The sequence below is a fragment of the Palaemon carinicauda genome, chromosome 28 (genome assembly GCF_036898095.1).
Source record: "Palaemon carinicauda isolate YSFRI2023 chromosome 28, ASM3689809v2, whole genome shotgun sequence".
Lineage (NCBI taxonomy): Eukaryota > Metazoa > Arthropoda > Malacostraca > Decapoda > Palaemonidae > Palaemon > Palaemon carinicauda.
In genome coordinates, this window is record NC_090752.1 from 24,208,140 (window position 1) to 24,225,639 (window position 17,500).

The window sequence follows — 17,500 nt, forward strand, 5'->3', positions numbered from 1 at the left end:
ATATGGCTTATTTGAATATGAAAAACACGTAAAAATGTGCAAAATTTATCATTAATTGAATGCCAAGTAACAAACTACCAATTAGCTACGATGGTGAAGATGGGTTGATTTCAATTCTAAGTACAAAATACCTGAATTCGACAGGTATAAGTATAGTAGAATTGTCATTGACTTTTATCTTCCTTTGTGGCCGAATGGGTTAGTCACTGTCTATATAAGCTTGCCGACCAGGGTTCGATTCCCGGCCGGAGCCAAGCTCTTGTCTTTGTGAGATTTCGCCTGGGGCTCTGATCCCGAGGTCGTTAAGAGAATCCAGACATTAATATATCAAAATATATATGGCTTATTTGAATATGAAAAACACGTAAAAATGTGCAAAATTTATCATTAATTGAATGCCAAGTAACAAACTACCAATTAGCTACGATGGTGAAGATGGGTTGATTTCAATTCTAAGTACAAAATACCAGAATTCGACAGGTATAAGTATAGTAGAATTGTCATTGACTTTTATCTTCCTTCGTGGCCGAATGGGTTAGTCACTGTCTATATAAGCTTGCCGACCAGGGTTCGATTCCCGGCCGGAGCCAAGCTCTTGTCTTTGTGAGATTTCGCCTGGGGCTCTGATCCCGAGGTCGTTAAGAGAATCCAGACATTAATATATCAAAATATATATGGCTTATTTGAATATATATATATATATATATATATATATATATATATATATATATATTTTCATATATATATATATATATATATATATATATATATATATATATATACATATAAATATATATATATATATATATATATATATATATATATATATATATATATATATATATATATATATATATATATATATATATATATATATATATATATATTAAGGAGCTGGTCTAGTGTATAACTACTATCGTTTCCAGAGGCCGTGTAATAGTGTTTTTCCCAAATATCTAACAAACCGGCTTATGAATTTCCATGAAACTACAGCAATAAATGTTTCAATCATTGGCCTAATTTTTGGTGGTACAATGAATTTACAGACGTGCCTAATTAACCCGTTTACCCTTATAAAAAAGAGGAACTTCTTCCCTTCCTTCAGAGCGTTTCGAAGAAGTGTTACTTAATCACGTAACTGTGACGCAGAGGTTCCCCCAACCCTCCTTTGGTATTTACACCTATGGCTATCCTAGTACTCCCCCCCCCCTCCCTTCCTTCTTTCCTTCTTTCCTTCATTCCCATTGTTATTAGGCTACCGAGCAAATCCCTGTTAGGAAAGACTGTGTACTGCACATATAAAATGAGCCGGAAGAGCAATAAATTTTTTTATGGTGGTAGATAATGATTAGATGGTTAACACAAATTATCAAACATAATACAAGAGGTTTAAAACAGGGGTGTGGAATCGCACTGAGAGATATTCTACTCGGACTCCTACAAATTTTAGATTTGCGACTAGAAAATAAAATAAAACAAAAAATAAAATAAAAACATTCGTAGAAATAGAAAACCATTTTTTTCCTTGAGAGTGATGATGAGTAAAATAAATGTGTCCATTTCTTGTTTTTTTTTTTTTCATCCCTCATAAATCTATGGTTTCCAGCAATTGGTGATAACATTATTTTGGAAAAGCAGAGCTAATGAATACTTTGATACGAGTATATCAGCTTGGCATGTAGACAATGTCAATGGATTTCTCAAAGTAAGGTTGATTGGTTCATTAATTGAAGTCTGGTATAATTCCAGTGACAAAGTCGCAATGATAATTGTAACATACCTTTTAAGTAACAAAAATAGGTACTGGTACTTATAACGTAAATAAATACATAAAACTATAGGTTGAAATATAATAAATCTTATGCATATATGAACACACACACACATACACACACACACACACACATATATATATATATATATATATATATATATATATATATATATATATATATATATATATATATGATTTCAAGATTTATCAAATGATCGATGTCAATGCCCATATATGAAACATCTTTTAGAAGTCTACCTTCTAAGGAATTCAAGCTACTCTCTCTGGTGAAATTGGTATGATAAATTATATCAAACAATGCTCTTTGTCATTTTCTTCCTGGCAATTGATGTATCGAGTAACCTGTGTTGTATGGAAGAATGAGTCCTACGGCTTAACCTAAAGAAAACTATATTTCTATTGCTTTACCAACACTCGCTTGGAGTGCAAAGTGTAAGGTTAGCATGGCTTTTTTCGTCTCCTATCATAAGTCTCATTCTTGATCTTCAATGTAAGTGAGTGGGTAAGATATAAAACGTTGGTCTTGTGTTTAGGTAAAGTCTAAAGTCACGAATCGCATTACCAGGTATGCTGAACTTTTACTGACAAAGAATTTCGTATTGCTTGGGGTAGGTCATATGACAATTATCTATGGAGTTAAACAGGCGTTTAACAATTCGGGGGATGAGAGGTACAGGGGAAGAAACGTTATAACGTCACTGAGGGACGTCATCACTTTTGCGAATGTGTGGGTGGCTAAGACTGGCTTTAGCCTCATTTTCTTAAGTAAAAAAGTTAATGAAACGTAATTGGCAATGCACAGTATTTCCCAAAATTAGGCCATTGTATGAAGCGCTCCCTGCTTTGATATCATGGGAATCCATGTTATTTTAGGAGTTATTAAAAAAAAAAAAAAAAAAAAAAAAAAAAAAAAAAAAAAAAACACGGCCTCTGGAAAAAATAGTAGATCTATATATGTTAGGTATCGTCACGGACGGGATTAAGTCACTAGAGCCTGCGAGGTGATGTATTCTGGCGGCGTAGTTCGGCATTCACTTGGGTGAAGCAGTCAGTCCATACTTGTTATCCGTTTGGATCATTAAATTACCTGTCTTATCGCCACGAAAAAAAAGAAAAAATAAATAAATAAACAAATAAAGAAAAATGTCTTTAAAAATGCCTGAAGGATGTGCTGTTTTCGGTTGATATAGTTGAAGGAAATATGATAAAGATATCGCTTTCTATCGCTTCCCATAAGAGAAAAATCTTCAGATGGAAGAACCTGGATAGAGAAAATTTCTAAATCCTAAGGAGCACTTGCTCATCCTAGTGATGAATACCTTAATAAACAATTAGAAAGGATGGAAAGGTTGCTTGAGTGCCACAATGGAGAGACGGTATTAAAGACTAGTAATGGAGCCATTAGAAAATTGTCGAGTGATTTTAAAAGTTTTGTTGATTTACCAGAAGAGGTAACAGGTTATTATGGCCGCTGTTGACTGATTTTTTAGAATACGGGTTCTAAACAGAACGCTAAAAATGTCAAAAAGTTTTAAGGTAATGTGAATTAGCTATAAGGGACCTTTGTATTATTATATGCTAGTTTCCTTATATTGTGTATCTATTATCAAATATACACCTTATATATGAGGTTTTCAATATCAATTCACAAGCTTTAATGTTTCACTATTGATGATTGATTAATATAAAGCCCCCCTGACACTTGCACCCATTTGTAGCACGCACTGGCACGCATTGTAGCGTGAACTGGCGTGAACTTGACGTGAACGGTGCGTGGCATGCGTGCCGATGCGTGCCATGCGTCCCGAGAATTTTGAAATGTTCAAAATCTATGGCACGCATTGTCACGCCAAAATTGGCTTGAACGATGCGTGAACGATGCGGGAACTGGAGTGAACTGGAGTGAACAGTGCGGGACGATGCGGGAGGATGCGTGCCAGTACGTGGCAATTAAATCAATGGATTTATCCCTACTTCCTCATAATCATCAAAGAAAAAATCTGTATAATGACAATATATTCTTTCACCACTCCCCTTTCCTTTTTTAATTGAGAGAGAGAGAGAGAGAGAGAGAGAGAGAGAGAGAGAGAGAGAGAGAGAGAGAATAAGCTTCAATATTTTGATGTATCATAGACTAGGGAACATAAAAACTGATAGCTCTCTCTCTCTCTCTCTCTCTCTCTCTCTCTCTCTCTCTCTCTCTCTCTCTCTCTCTCTCTCTCTCTCTCTCTCTCGGTATTATTATCAGCAAGGATTTGAAGTTCACCAAACAGAGCATAAAAGCTGAAAAGAAAGCACAAAACATAATAGGTTACATAAAGAGACAATTCAGATACAGAGATATAGACACTGTAGGCCTATACAGATACACCATTAAATAAATACATTTCAAATTCATCTATTCCGCTCTTTTCTAATATATTAAAAACTTTTCCTTTATTCTCTTACACAATCTACAACTTTACCCTTTGAGTAAGTCTATCGGCAAAATTGTTAGAGAGAGAGAGAGAGAGAGAGAGAGAGAGAGAGAGAGAGAGAGAGAGAGAGAGAGAGAGAGAGAGAGAGAGAGAGAATTATTGATTTTATAGCACAAAAACTAATGAATGGAATAGTCATCTTTCAATTAAGTTCTAAGATAATGTGAAGTGGGTTCCAAATATCTGATCAGCATATAACTGCCATAAAATATTATTTTTTCAGTAAATTATAAAGCTTAAAAATTATTCAAACCAGCTAATTAGCTATGATAATAATTAAATGATAAAATATATACTAAATAAAAGTATAATTGTTACAAATATCTATGAAGATAACCCATACAGGGGATATTAATCAAAGATTAGCACAAGAATACGCTTTTGATAAAAATCATGTAGGAAGCCCCGTCTTTATATATGATTTGGCCAAGTCGTGAACTGGCGTGAACGATGCGTGAACGATGGGGAATGATGCGGAAAGATGCGAAAAGATGATTGAACTTGTCGTGAACTATGCTTGAACGTGTCGTGAACTTGTCGTGAACAGTGCGGGAACCTCCCAGTGCGTGCCAGAAATGCGTGCAAGTGTCAGGGGGGCTTAAGCAATTTTGATTAAATAATTTTCAATCGGACATTTCTTTATTTATTTACTTTTTTTTTTTATAAAACTACACATATCTAAGTCGTCATTCTAAAAAAAACAATAAATAAAGAAATTATCTCTCTCTCTCTCTCTCTCTCTCTCTCTCTCTCTCTCTCTCTCTCTCTCTCACAACTAAAACGAAACTTGAATAGAGGAAAAGGATTGAAGTATAATTTGTCTTTACTGGTAATTACTTCGAAGTTTTTTGATGATCTGTCAAACAAGTTTATCTCTTCACTTGTGAAGCCATTAAAAAAGGATTTCTCATGGAGGATGAGAGAAACGGGGCTGGTATGAAATTTAGAATTTTGTATGATCTTCTGATTACCTTTGTGTCTTTCAGAGCCATACAACTCCGTCTTTACTAGACCAGAAAAAAAGACAAATCATATTCGAAAGCCAGGAAACCAGAATCTTTACGAAATAATATTATTTAATTACACAGGAGGGGGAAACAGGGAGAAAAGTATTTCATTCCCATAGAAGTTAATGGCGGCATGTATCAAAAATGCCGCCAGATGACACCAGCTCTTGACCACGGGTCAGTGCTTGACCAGACCTTACATATATAAACCTAGGTGTAGAGTAAATATGTTAATCAGGTATTCTATTCATGTTTCCATATGTGCATTGAAGAGGTGAATAGCCAGCTCTTAATATTAGTTCCTTCCCTGTAGGTATAACTATGTTATGTAAATTACAAAGGACTTTCGTCATTAATTTTCATTGTATTTTTCATTCTAGTCAGTATATATAAATTTACTTTATTTTTAAGAATTAACTTATTATTACATGTATCTTTGTTACAAATTCTTGTGTAACCTGTTTAACAGTGTTATATGATCCATAAGAGATATGGATAAGAGCTTGTATAAATGTGTTTTATATTTTCTTGAGGTATTGCATCATGTTTGTGAGAAAATAAGCAATTCTCATATTTACCATGTGTTTTTGGAACGTTCTCGAAAACCTTATAGTTAGATTTTGTTTATATTTTCATTTCCGAGAAGGGTGGGTGGGCAGAGCAGCTGAGAGATAGAGTTACTGTGCACGAAGTTGATTCTCTTGTTTGATACATGACAGCTGGAAACTGGCTTTGCCAAGCCAGCCCCTTAGCCGTGAGAATAATCTATTAGAATATTTGAGTTACTAATTACATATATAAGCTACCCAGAGATGTGTGGAGCAAAAGTGATTAAGTTTTAATTATGACATATATCGTGTGTAATTTGGTGAAACTTAATGAAAGAAGTTGAAGGTGATTTAAAATTTACTGTGTAGTGGTGAGTGTTGGATTTGTGTAAATATTTGTAACTGGCACTGTGCAAGTGAAATACATGAAGTTAGTAAGTTTATCAATTACTTTATGCAAGTTCCTTAAAAGTTTAGTCATTAGAGTGTAATTGTTTGTTTTGTCTTAGTCTAAGGTTTATTCATATTTAATGTTTCAAGTTAAGTGATTATCTAATTTTCTGAGCGTACAATTTTTTGTCTTACTCTAAGTTTTGTTCAGACTTGACATTTCAAACGATTTTCTTATTTAGTTAAATTCTTATCAAAGTGTTGTGATTTATATAGAATTTATTTATTTGAGTAAAGAGTGTATTATTTCCATCATACTCGCTTATATCCTGTTAAAGAATCGTAGTAAGAGGTGGTTTTGAAGAATGCTCAGTAATAATTACCCAGTTTTATTTTGAGTGTACTTAAGAGGCTTTTGGATATTCAGTGCTTTTATATATTGCTTTCTGAGAGTTATATAACTGTTTCAGAGTTTGGGTACTAATATCAAGTGTAACAGATTTAATACAAAAACAAACAAGTGATTTTGGAATTCCAGTGGTTATGTTGCTTTCAAGTCGTAATATATAATATTATATTCTGGTTCCAGGACCCAGAACCATCATATGATATATTTTTGGTGCCCAGACCCTTGCAATCGAGCGAGTCTGTTTTAAATAATGGTGATAACATTGCCTAGTTTTGTTTCATTGAAGGTTTTGAACAATTTAGTGTTGATAAGATTCTGTGAATTGTTAGGATATATCTTTGGATAGGTATAAAACTAATTGTTAAAGAATAAGATGGCATAGTTTGATATAAAATATTTTTTCAAATAACCCAAATGTTCAGAAATTGTCAGAAGCTTATGTAACTAAAGCTTAGTGGCTCTCTATTTTAATGGCATGTGGAGGCCATGGAACGAGAGGAATAATTAAAGCCCAAATCTAGTATCTAGCCTTAGTAGCATTGATAAATTCGGGAAAGTTGTCGGAAGAAAATATTTTAGAAGCTCGTGAACTTTTGGAGGAAGCTGAGGAAGAATTATTAGTGAAGCAATTACCAGTTGATACATAAACTGAAAGCATGAAAGTGGAATTGGAGGTAGAGGCTGAGATTTGACGAATTACAGTGGATGAGAATTTGATAAGTTAAAGATGATGGCAGAAGAGAGAGAAAAAGTACGATGTGCGTAAGAACTGAAAGGAAGACGGGAAGAAAGAGAGGCAGAACGAGAAAAACTAAAACAGGAGGAAGCTATGGAAGTTGCAAGGTCTGCGAGGAAAATGGAAGAAGAAGAGAAGAAAGAGGCAAGAGAGATTGCAAGATATGCGAGGTAGTTGGAGCTGTTGAGCACTCGTGCAGAGTCAGCTACACAGACAAGGCCAATCCTGTCTACGCACGATCCCAGAGGTTAATTGTCATATATTAATTCTGGCGCCGTTGAGAAGACATGTGATCACCATAACACGCAAGACGGGACACATACGAATAAGGAAGATGACGGAGAAGATTATGAAACTTTTGTCCTGGCATGCATAAGGACGTGAGCCAGTTTTGCCGTGCATGTTACATTTGTCAAATGACTGAAAAGCATAAAGAGTGCATCAAGAAAGCTCCCTTATGCCTGATGGAAGAACGAGGACAATCCTTCAACAAAGGACCGAATATAATGATTACAGAGAAAGGGAAGGATCGAGAGGAAATGGACGAAGGAAATGTAAAGGATTTGAGGAAAAGGCTCTGCATGATAAGGAAATTATCCTTAGAAGGCGGGAAAACGAGTCAAGGATGGACGAGAAAAAGGTTTGTCATGAAGAGTACAAATAGTCAGTTTATGATAGGACGGCAGGTGTTGATCCATGCATCGGTAAGAAAATTCCCTCTCAGCAACGAGTTCCAAGAACCATTTCAGATATTGGAGAAGAGTATTGACTGGACCTACGTTATCGTGATACCAGGAAAGAGGAAAAATCTGAGGAAGGCCATATTAACTTAGAAATTGATACTTCAAGCACCGGATTTCAATGAGAAATTTCTTATATAAGTGGATACATCAGATAATGGGATTGGAACTGTCTTAATGCAAGAAAATAAGGAAGGAATTCTTTACACTGTGTGTTTTTTGTCGTCAAAGCAGAAGAAGCAGCGAGCCTAATTGACAGTTGAAAAGGAACTGCTAGTCTTAGTCACAGCAATAGAGACTGTTGGAACTTATGTAAATCGACCACAGAATGAGTATATATTGTACTTGGATCATAATCCTTTAACTTTTGTTAATAGGATGAAAAATAATAATCAAAGGTAGTCATTATGTTTGCAATTGTATTGTATCAATGTTAAGCCTATATTAGGTGAAAAAAAAAAAAAAACGTGGTTGCAGATTATTTATCTCAAGCAGAATTGATGCATTAAGGCAAGGAATGAATAATCTTTTTCGGGGGTTAGCTATCTTACAAAGCTGGTCTAGTATTAAGTAAATGTTAGTCAGATATCTTATTTATTTTTTCATATGTGCATTGAAGAGGTGATTAACCAGGTCTTTAGATGAGTTTCGGTCATGTAGGTATAAGTTTGTTATGTAAATTATGTTAGACTTTCGTCATTAGTTTCATTGTATATTTTTATTCAAGTATATGTAAATTTATGTTATTCTTAAGAATTGAATTTTTATTTCACTTATTTTTGTTACAAAGTCTTACGTAATTTGTTTAACCCTGGATAGGTACGCTCCTCGGACACCCCTTTAAGGGTATACTCGGTCGCGCGCGACCCCGACGCAAAAAAAAAATTCTTGAAAAATCTGTTTTTGCAGTAACCTCCTTTTTTTTTTTGCCAAAAAAAATTCAATTAAAGCTTAAAACTACTGTAAAGATAAATACTACTCATCTGCAGAAAAACTATTTATTATAAAGATTTTAAAAAATTAAGTAGAAAAAAAAGACCTTACATAAAAATTCATAAAAAAAATTTATACATATATACACAAATCCTTTTAGGAATTGATTCTTGAATGTTTAGGACACATCTTGATGTATTTTGGATGAAGTCGGACCCATGGAGGTGAAGATCTGAAATGAGAAAAAAAGGGTAACCTTTTTTGGCCAAAAATATGTGTCCAAATTTCATGAATTTTTTTGGGTACCCAAATGAAATAGGAAGTGGCTAATTTTTTTAGGCAATAAATATATGTTATCCTAATATAGAAATATGTAAAAAAAATCTTCATTATTTTGTAAATTACATTTATATCAGGGGCCATATCTAAAGGTCATTTTTTGACTACTTAGAAATTTTGTAAAAAAATACATATTTAATATATAATATGATATTTATGCAGGTAAAAATATACCAAAATATCACAAATTCTATAGGGAACAAGAATATATATAGATAGGGCAACTTACGCTTCGGATATGTCCACAAAATGGCCGCCAACCACACTGACTCAGACTCCCTAATCCGCTACCTGAAATGTAGGAAGGGTATGTCAATTTCAAGGTGTTATTTACTAATCTAATTATTGTATGGTGTGTTGCTGGATGATTGTCGATTATTTTACGACTATAAAATTAGAATTCTGACCCCAAAAAAATTTTTTGAAGGGAAATAAAATCGAAAAAAAAAATTGTATAACAATATAATATTTTAGCTAAAAAAATTTGATGATATTCAATCAAAAAAGAAGTAAACAAAATTTTCCGACAAATAAACATCTAAATGAATCATTACTCTGTGATAGTTCCTTAGTACGTAGTAATTTTGAAAGAAATGGGAAAAAACGAAAAAGTGACAATCGCAGGAAAATCGAACACATACCTATATATACGCCATATCTGGCTAAAAATAAAGATAGGCATGGGTAGCCAGATCATCTAGAAACACTTTCCAACACTATAAAAATATAAGTTTTGCGACACTACTTGCCAATTCCTTACGGTAACATGACTAAGCAAATAAATGCAAAACAAATAAAAAGGGGCACTCGATGAAAAATGGCAATGAGCTAACGGTGGGCATTTCAGAAAAAAACATTTCAGCCACGTGCTAGGCAAACCATCAAGGCACATTTTCCGACAAATAAACATCTAAATGAATCATTACTCTGTGATAGTTCCTTAGTACGTAGTAATTTTGAAAGAAATGGGAAAAAACGAAAAAATGGCAATCACAGGAAAATCGAACACATACCTATATATACGCCATATCTGGCTAAAAAAAAAAGGATAGGCATGGGTAGCCAGATCATCTAGAAACACTTTCCAACACTATAAAAATATAAGTTTTGCGACACTACTTGCCAATTCCTTACGGTAACATGACTAAGCAAAAAAATGCAAAACAAATAAAAAGGGGCACTCGATGAAAAATGGCAACGAGCTAATGGTGGGCATTTCAGAAAAATAAAATTTCAGCCACGTGCTAGGCAAACCATCAAGGTACATTTTCCGACAAATAAACATCTAAATGAATCATTACTCTGTGATAGTTCCTTAGTACGTAGTAATTTTGAAAGAAATGGGAAAAAACGAAAAAATGGCAATCACCGGAAAATCGAACACATACCTATATATACGCCATATCTGGCTAAAAAAAAAAAGATAGGCATGGGTAGCCAGATCATCTAGAAACCCTTTCCAACACTATAAAAATAAAAGTTTTGCGACACTACTTGCCAATTCCTTACGGTAACATGACTAAGCAAAAAAATGCAAAACAAATAAAAAGGGGCACTCGATGAAAAATGGCAACGAGCTAATGGTGGGCATTTCAGAAAAAAAAAATTTTCAGCCACGTGCTAGGTAAACCATCAAGGCACATTTTCCGACAAGTAAACATCTAAATGAATCATTACTCTGTGATAGTTCCTTAGTACGTAGTAATTTTGAAAGAAATGTGAAAAAACGAAAAAATGGCAATCACAGGAAAATCGAACACATACCTATATATACGCCATATCTGGCTAAAAAAAAAAGATAGGCATGGGTAGCCAGATCATCTAGAAACACTTTCCAACACTATGAAAATATAAGTTTTGCGACACTACTTGCCAATTCCTTACGGTAACATGACTAAGCAAAAAAATGCAAAACAAATAAAAAGGGGCACTCGATGAAAAATGGCAACGAGCTAATGGTGGGCATTTCAGAAAAAAAAAATTTCAGCCACGTGCTAGGCAAACCATCAAGGAACATTTTCCGACAAATAAACATCTAAATGAATCATTAATCTGTGATAGTTCCTTACTATGTAGTAATTTTGAAAGAAATGGGAAAAAACGAAAAAAAGGCAATCACAGGAAAATCGAACACACCTGTATATACGCCATATCTGGCTAAAAAAAAGATAGGCATGGGTAGCCAGATCATCTAGAAACACTTTCCAACACTATAAAAATATAAGTTTTGCGACACTACTTGCCTATTCCTTACGGTAACATGACTAAGCAAATAAATGCAAAACAAATAAAAAGGGGCACTCGCGGAAAAATGGCCAACGTTCTAATATACGGCATCTCAGATAAAAAAAAAAAAGACATGCACGTAGTAGCCCAACCATCAAGACACACTTTCCAACAAATAAACAAGAAAAAAAATCAATACTATAGGGCAATTCCTTACTACGTAGTAAATTTTTACAAATATTGAAAAAAAAACAGAAATTGGCAACCGCAGGAAAATACGCCATATACCAATATCTACGGCGTATCTGGCAAAAACAAAGTCATGCATGGGTAGCCAGATCATCTATACACACTTTCTAATGCTATAAAAATAAAAGTTTTGCGATACTATTTGCCAATTTCTCACGGAAAAATGACTTAGCCAAGAAATGAAAAAAACTGAAAAAGGGGCACTCGCGGAAAAATGGCCAACATTCTAATATACGGCCTCTCAGATAAAAAAAAAGACATGCACGTGTTAGCCCAACCATCAAGGCACACTTTCTAACAAATAAACATGAAAAAAAATCAATGATATATGGCAATTCCTTACTATGTAGTAAATTTTTACAAATATTGAAAAAAAACAGAAATTGGCAACCGCAGGAAAATACCCCACATACCAATATATACGGCGTATCTGACAAAAACAAAGTCATGCATGGGTAGCCAGATCATCTAGACACACTTTCCAACACTAACAAAGCAAAAGTTTTGCGACACTATTTGGCAATTTCTTACGGAAAAATGACTGCCAAAAAATGAACAAAAATGAAAAAGGGGCACTCGCGGTAAAATGGTCCTCGTGGTGATGAACGACATTTCAACTAAAAAAAAAATCATGCACATGGTAGCCAAACCATCCACCAAGACTTTCCACAACTGATAACCTATACAAGTTGCACCATTCTACAATTTCATAATACGTAATAACTTTGATAATTATGCAACTTACCTGAGAAGGGTAAACTCGGTCGCGCTCGACCCCGACGCGTCTCAGAAATCTGGGAAGGAGTACAGATACAGTGAGGCACATCTGGACACTACTAGAGCGTGTAGGCGAGACACCGACTGCAGGTCGATCACCCACAAATTCAGTCACGGGGGTGAGTCACGTGAGAAAAACCTCTTTTGTTTTGACGCTCGGGGTCGCGGACGACCCACCGTACCGTTCCAGGGTTAAGAGTAGTATATGATTTATACAAAATATAAACAAGCAATTGTGTAAATGTCTTTTGTTTCTTTATGAGATATTGTGTCATATTTATGAGAAAATACACATTTTTATATTTACCACACGTTTTGGAATGTTCTCAAAAACCCAAGGTTTAGATTGTATTTTTCTTTTATTTCTTGGAATGGTGGGTAGGCATAGCAGCTGGGAAAGAGAGAGTTGCTGTGTGCGAGGTTTATTCTCCTGTTAGATACGTGATAATTGGAAACTATGGCTTCACTAATCAAACCCCTAAGCCACGAGAATAATCTATTAGAATATACAAGAAGTTACTAATTTCATATATAGGCGCCCCCAGGGCTACGTGGTGCAAGTGAGAAACAACCGTCCCATGAAAGAGCCAAAGTGGCCTCTCTCTCTCTCTCTCTCTCTCTCTCTCTCTCTCTCTCTCTCTCTCTCTCTCTCTCTCTCCTCTCTCTCTCTCTCTCTCTCTCTCTCTCCAAGTGCTTTTAGTGTGTCTCTAAAGTAAGTAAGTTTTAATTACAGCATATTCATGTGTAATGTGGTGAAACTTTACGAAAGAAGTTGAAGGTTATCTAAAATTTAATGTGTTGTGGTGAGTGCTGGATTTGTGTAAATATTTTCAACTGGCCCTGTGTAAGTAAAATACGTGAAGTTAGTAAGTTTATCAGTGCCTTTGTGTAAGTTCTTTAAAAGTTTAATCATTAGAGTGTAATTATTTCTTTTGTCTTAGTCTAAGGTTTATTCAAATTTAATATTTCCAGTCAAGTGACTACAGTATATGATTATCAAAGCTTTAAATTTTATAATCTTAATCTAAGTTCTGTTCAGACTTAATATCTCGAGTGATATTTTTTATGTAAATTCTTTTCAAAGTGTTGTAATTTCTACAGAATATATTTATTTTTGTAAAGAATATATTATTTCCATCACCAGTGTTTATTTCATACCTACTCATATCCTGTAAAAGAATCGTAGTAATAGCCAGTTTTGTTTTGATTATACGTAAGAGGCCTTTGGATATTCGATGTTTTCATTTATTACTGTCTGGGAGTTATATTATTGTCTCAGAGTTCAGGTATTGATATTTTCAAGTGTAAGAGATTTACTGTAAAAATAAACAGGTGATTTTAGAATTCTAGTGGTTGTGTAGCTTGCCAGTTTTAATATATAATAATATATTCTGGTTCCCAGATCCGGGACCATCGTATGATATATTTTTGGTGCCCAGACCCTTGGGATTGAGTGAGTGTGTTTTGAATAATGGTGATATCAGGGACGTGTTTTGATTAAAGGTTTCAAACAATTTAGTGTTTATAATATTCTGTGTACTATTTAGGATATATTTTTATAGAGGTATAAAATTATCTGTTATAGAATAAGATGGCATAGTTTATTATCTATGAGTTTTGAATAACCCAAATGTTCAGGAATTGTCAGAAGCTAATGTAACTAAAGCTCAGTGGTTCTCTATTTTGATCGCATGTGGTGGCCATGCAACAAGTAGAATGATTCAAGCCTAAATCAAGCGTCTAGCCTTAGAAGCATCGATAAACTCGGTAAAGTTTTCGGAAGAAAATATTTTAGAAGCTCGTGAACGTTTGGAGGAAGCTGAGGAAGAATTTGTAGCAAAGCAAATACCAGTTGATCCAAAAACCGAAGGCATGAAAGTGGAAAGGTATGTAGAGGCTGAGATTCGACGCATTGCAGCGGAGAAGAATTTTATCAAGTGGAAGCTGATGGCAGAAGAGAGAGAAGAAGCACGACGTGCAAAGGAATTGGAAGCCAGACAGGAAGAAGCCAGAGAAGTTGCAAGGTATGTAAGGAAAATGGAAGAAAAGGAGAAGGAAAGAGCAAGAGAGATTGCAAGATATGCGAGGTAGTTAGAGCTGTTAAACTCTCGTGCAAACTCGGCAACACAAACAGAGGCAACCCCTGCTATGCACGATCCTTTGTTTAATGTATCAAATGCCCAGAGGTTAATGGTAAGGCTCACAAAAGAGGCTACTGATGAATGTTTCGAACATTTTGAAATGGTCGCATTAACGATCCAATGGCTCAACGATAAATGGTCTTTGTTATTGCAGAATGTGCACTTTAGGAAAGGACGCAGAGCCTACTTATCCTTATCTCCGAACCAGAGGAAGGAGTATCAAGAAGTGAAGAGGAGCGTGCTCCAAGTGTATCAGATGATCCCTGAATATTAAAATGAAAGGTTCCAAAGTTTGAGGAAGGACGAGAAAAGGACCTTCCTGGATTATGCTTATAAGGTACGACGATGTTTTAAGATATGGACAGAGGCTGCTAAAGTGAGTGAGATTGCTGATTTAGAAGAATAAATAGTACTAGAACAGTATCTATGAGAAATCCCTGAACATTTTCGGACATACTTGAGAGAGAGAGAAGTGAAAAAACTTGATAAAGCTGCTTCGCTGTGTGAAGATTATTTATAATATTATCAGTCGTAAACCCTCCTTGGGCATGAAAGTTCAACCGTGATTCCGACCAAGTGTCAAGTATTCACCAAACCATGGAAACCAGTTCTGTAATAACTATGTGAAGAAGTTCAATAATTACAGTCAAAGTAGCACTGGTACTATTCCTAAGCAGAATGTGATAGTATAACAGCAACAATCATAGAATCTTCTTCCTTCAAGTATCGTGAAAGATGTGTAGAAGGTTAATATTGTATGTTTTAAGAGTGGCAAGAGAGTATCAGTAAGGAATGTTGGTCGAATCAACTGAAAGCAGTCGCCTCAATGGTTAAGAAAAATTCAACTTCCCAAAACACAAAAATGAAGAAACAATCAGGAAAGGATGAAGAGGAAAATAAACCACCCAACGTTTACAAGATGAACAGGACAAACCCAAAAAGCATTGATGCCTTTAAACCATATATTTATGAAGGTATGTTAGCTGCAATAGACGGGAGTGAGCGAACCTTGGTCAGGATATTGTATGGCACAGGCTGTAACCATAGTGTGGTGATAGGAGGAGTACACGTTGTTGGGATAGTCTCTCACAGGAGACTTGGTTATCTTGAAGGGAATAGGAGTTAAAGATGTTCCCCCATTTGCTGTTTGAAACTGTCATGCAAGTTGGTGACAGGTAATTTCGACTTTGTGGTAAAGGATTCATTGGCTGTCAAAGGGGTTGGCGTCCTGGTGGGTAATGAGGTTGATGGAGCGCCGTTTGTGCTTTGTCACATTGTAACCGAGATACCATTGAAGTATAGTCCTACGACTGAACTCGAGATGGACTACCCGTATCTGTTTCCTAGTTGTATGACGATTAGGAGTATGTGGAAGAAAGTGGTTGAAAAAGAAGGTAAAGAAATCAAAGGAGCGATGGACTTAGATAGTTTGTTTTCCAAAGAAGAGGATTCCCTTGATGGCATACAAGAAGAGAACTCACAAGTAAGCCCGAGGAAAGAAGAAAGATAGACGAGTGAACAAGAGGACAGAAAAGAAGAAAATGGACCCGGAAGAAATAGAAAACTCTGCGTTAGAAGTAGTACAAGTAAGTAGGAAAAGAATGATTAGATTACAAAGGAAGGATGCAACCTTAACTGAGTTGTTGTACCATGTAGTGGACGAGACAGATGCACAGCAGTCTCCAACCAGTTATTATCTTAAGGATTGGTTTCTTATGAGGAAGCATAGACCCACCATTATTACCAGGAATGCCAAAAGGGGGATATATTGTCAGATATTACTTCCGGCACCGTTGAGAAAACTTGTGATCGCCATAATGCACGAGATGGGAAACATACGAATAAGGAAGACAACTGAGAAGATTACGAAATGCATTGTTTGTCCTGAGCTAGTTTTGCCGTGCATGTTATGTTTGTCAGACGGCTGAAAAGCCTTAAGAGTGCATCAAAAAAGCTCCCTTACGAACAATGAAAGTACGAGGATAACCCTTTAGCAAAGGAGAAAATAAAATTTTGGCAAAAAAAGGGAAGGATAGAGAGGAAATGGACGAGGGAAGTGTAAAGGATTTGAAGAAAAGGCTTGGCAAGAGGAGGAAATTTTCCTTAGAAGGCAGGAAAACGATTCAAGGATGGATGAAAAAAAGGTTTATCATGAAGATTACGAACAGACAGTTTATAGTAGGATGGCAGGTGTTGATCTACGCATTGGTAAGGAGAATCCCTCTCGCCAATGAGTTTCAAGAGCCATTCCAGATATTCTAGTAGACCTATATTATTGAGATACCAGGAAAGAGGAAAAATCTGAGGAAGGCCATATTAACTTCGAAATTGATACTTCAAGCACAGGATTTCAACGAGAAATTCCTTATCGAAGTGGATGTGTCGGATAATGGGAATGGAGCTGTCTTATTGCACGAAAATAAGGAAGGAATTCTTTACCCTTTATTTTTTATGTCGTCAAAGCTGAAGAAGCAAAAAACAAGCCTAATTGACAGTTGAAAAGGATCTGCTAGCATTAGTCGCAGCGATAAGGAATGTTGGAACTAGTGTAAATCGACCACAGAATGAGATTATATTGTACTTGGATCATAATCCCTTAACTTTTGTTAATAAGATGAAAAATAATAATCAAAGGTTAACAAGGTGGTCATTATGTGTGCAACCATATCGTATTAATGTAAAGAATATACAGTATAAGGTGAAGAAAACGTGGTTAAGAATTATTTACCTCAA

At 35.3% G+C, this 17,500-nt stretch overlaps 1 protein-coding gene across 1 annotated transcript in view; it reads left to right on the top strand.

Moving 5' to 3' along the window:
* Window positions 1–17,500, top strand: part of LOC137621727 (cadherin-related hmr-1-like) — a 315,706-nt gene that overhangs the window by 97,198 nt on the left and 201,008 nt on the right. Inside the window, exons 10-14 of the mRNA XM_068352241.1 lie at window positions 7,791–7,916; window positions 14,400–14,650; window positions 14,922–14,983; window positions 15,535–15,741; window positions 15,943–16,250. Coding sequence (XP_068208342.1) covers window positions 7,791–7,916; window positions 14,400–14,650; window positions 14,922–14,983; window positions 15,535–15,741; window positions 15,943–16,250 — 954 coding nt within the window. The remainder of the gene's footprint in view (window positions 1–7,790; window positions 7,917–14,399; window positions 14,651–14,921; window positions 14,984–15,534; window positions 15,742–15,942; window positions 16,251–17,500) is intronic.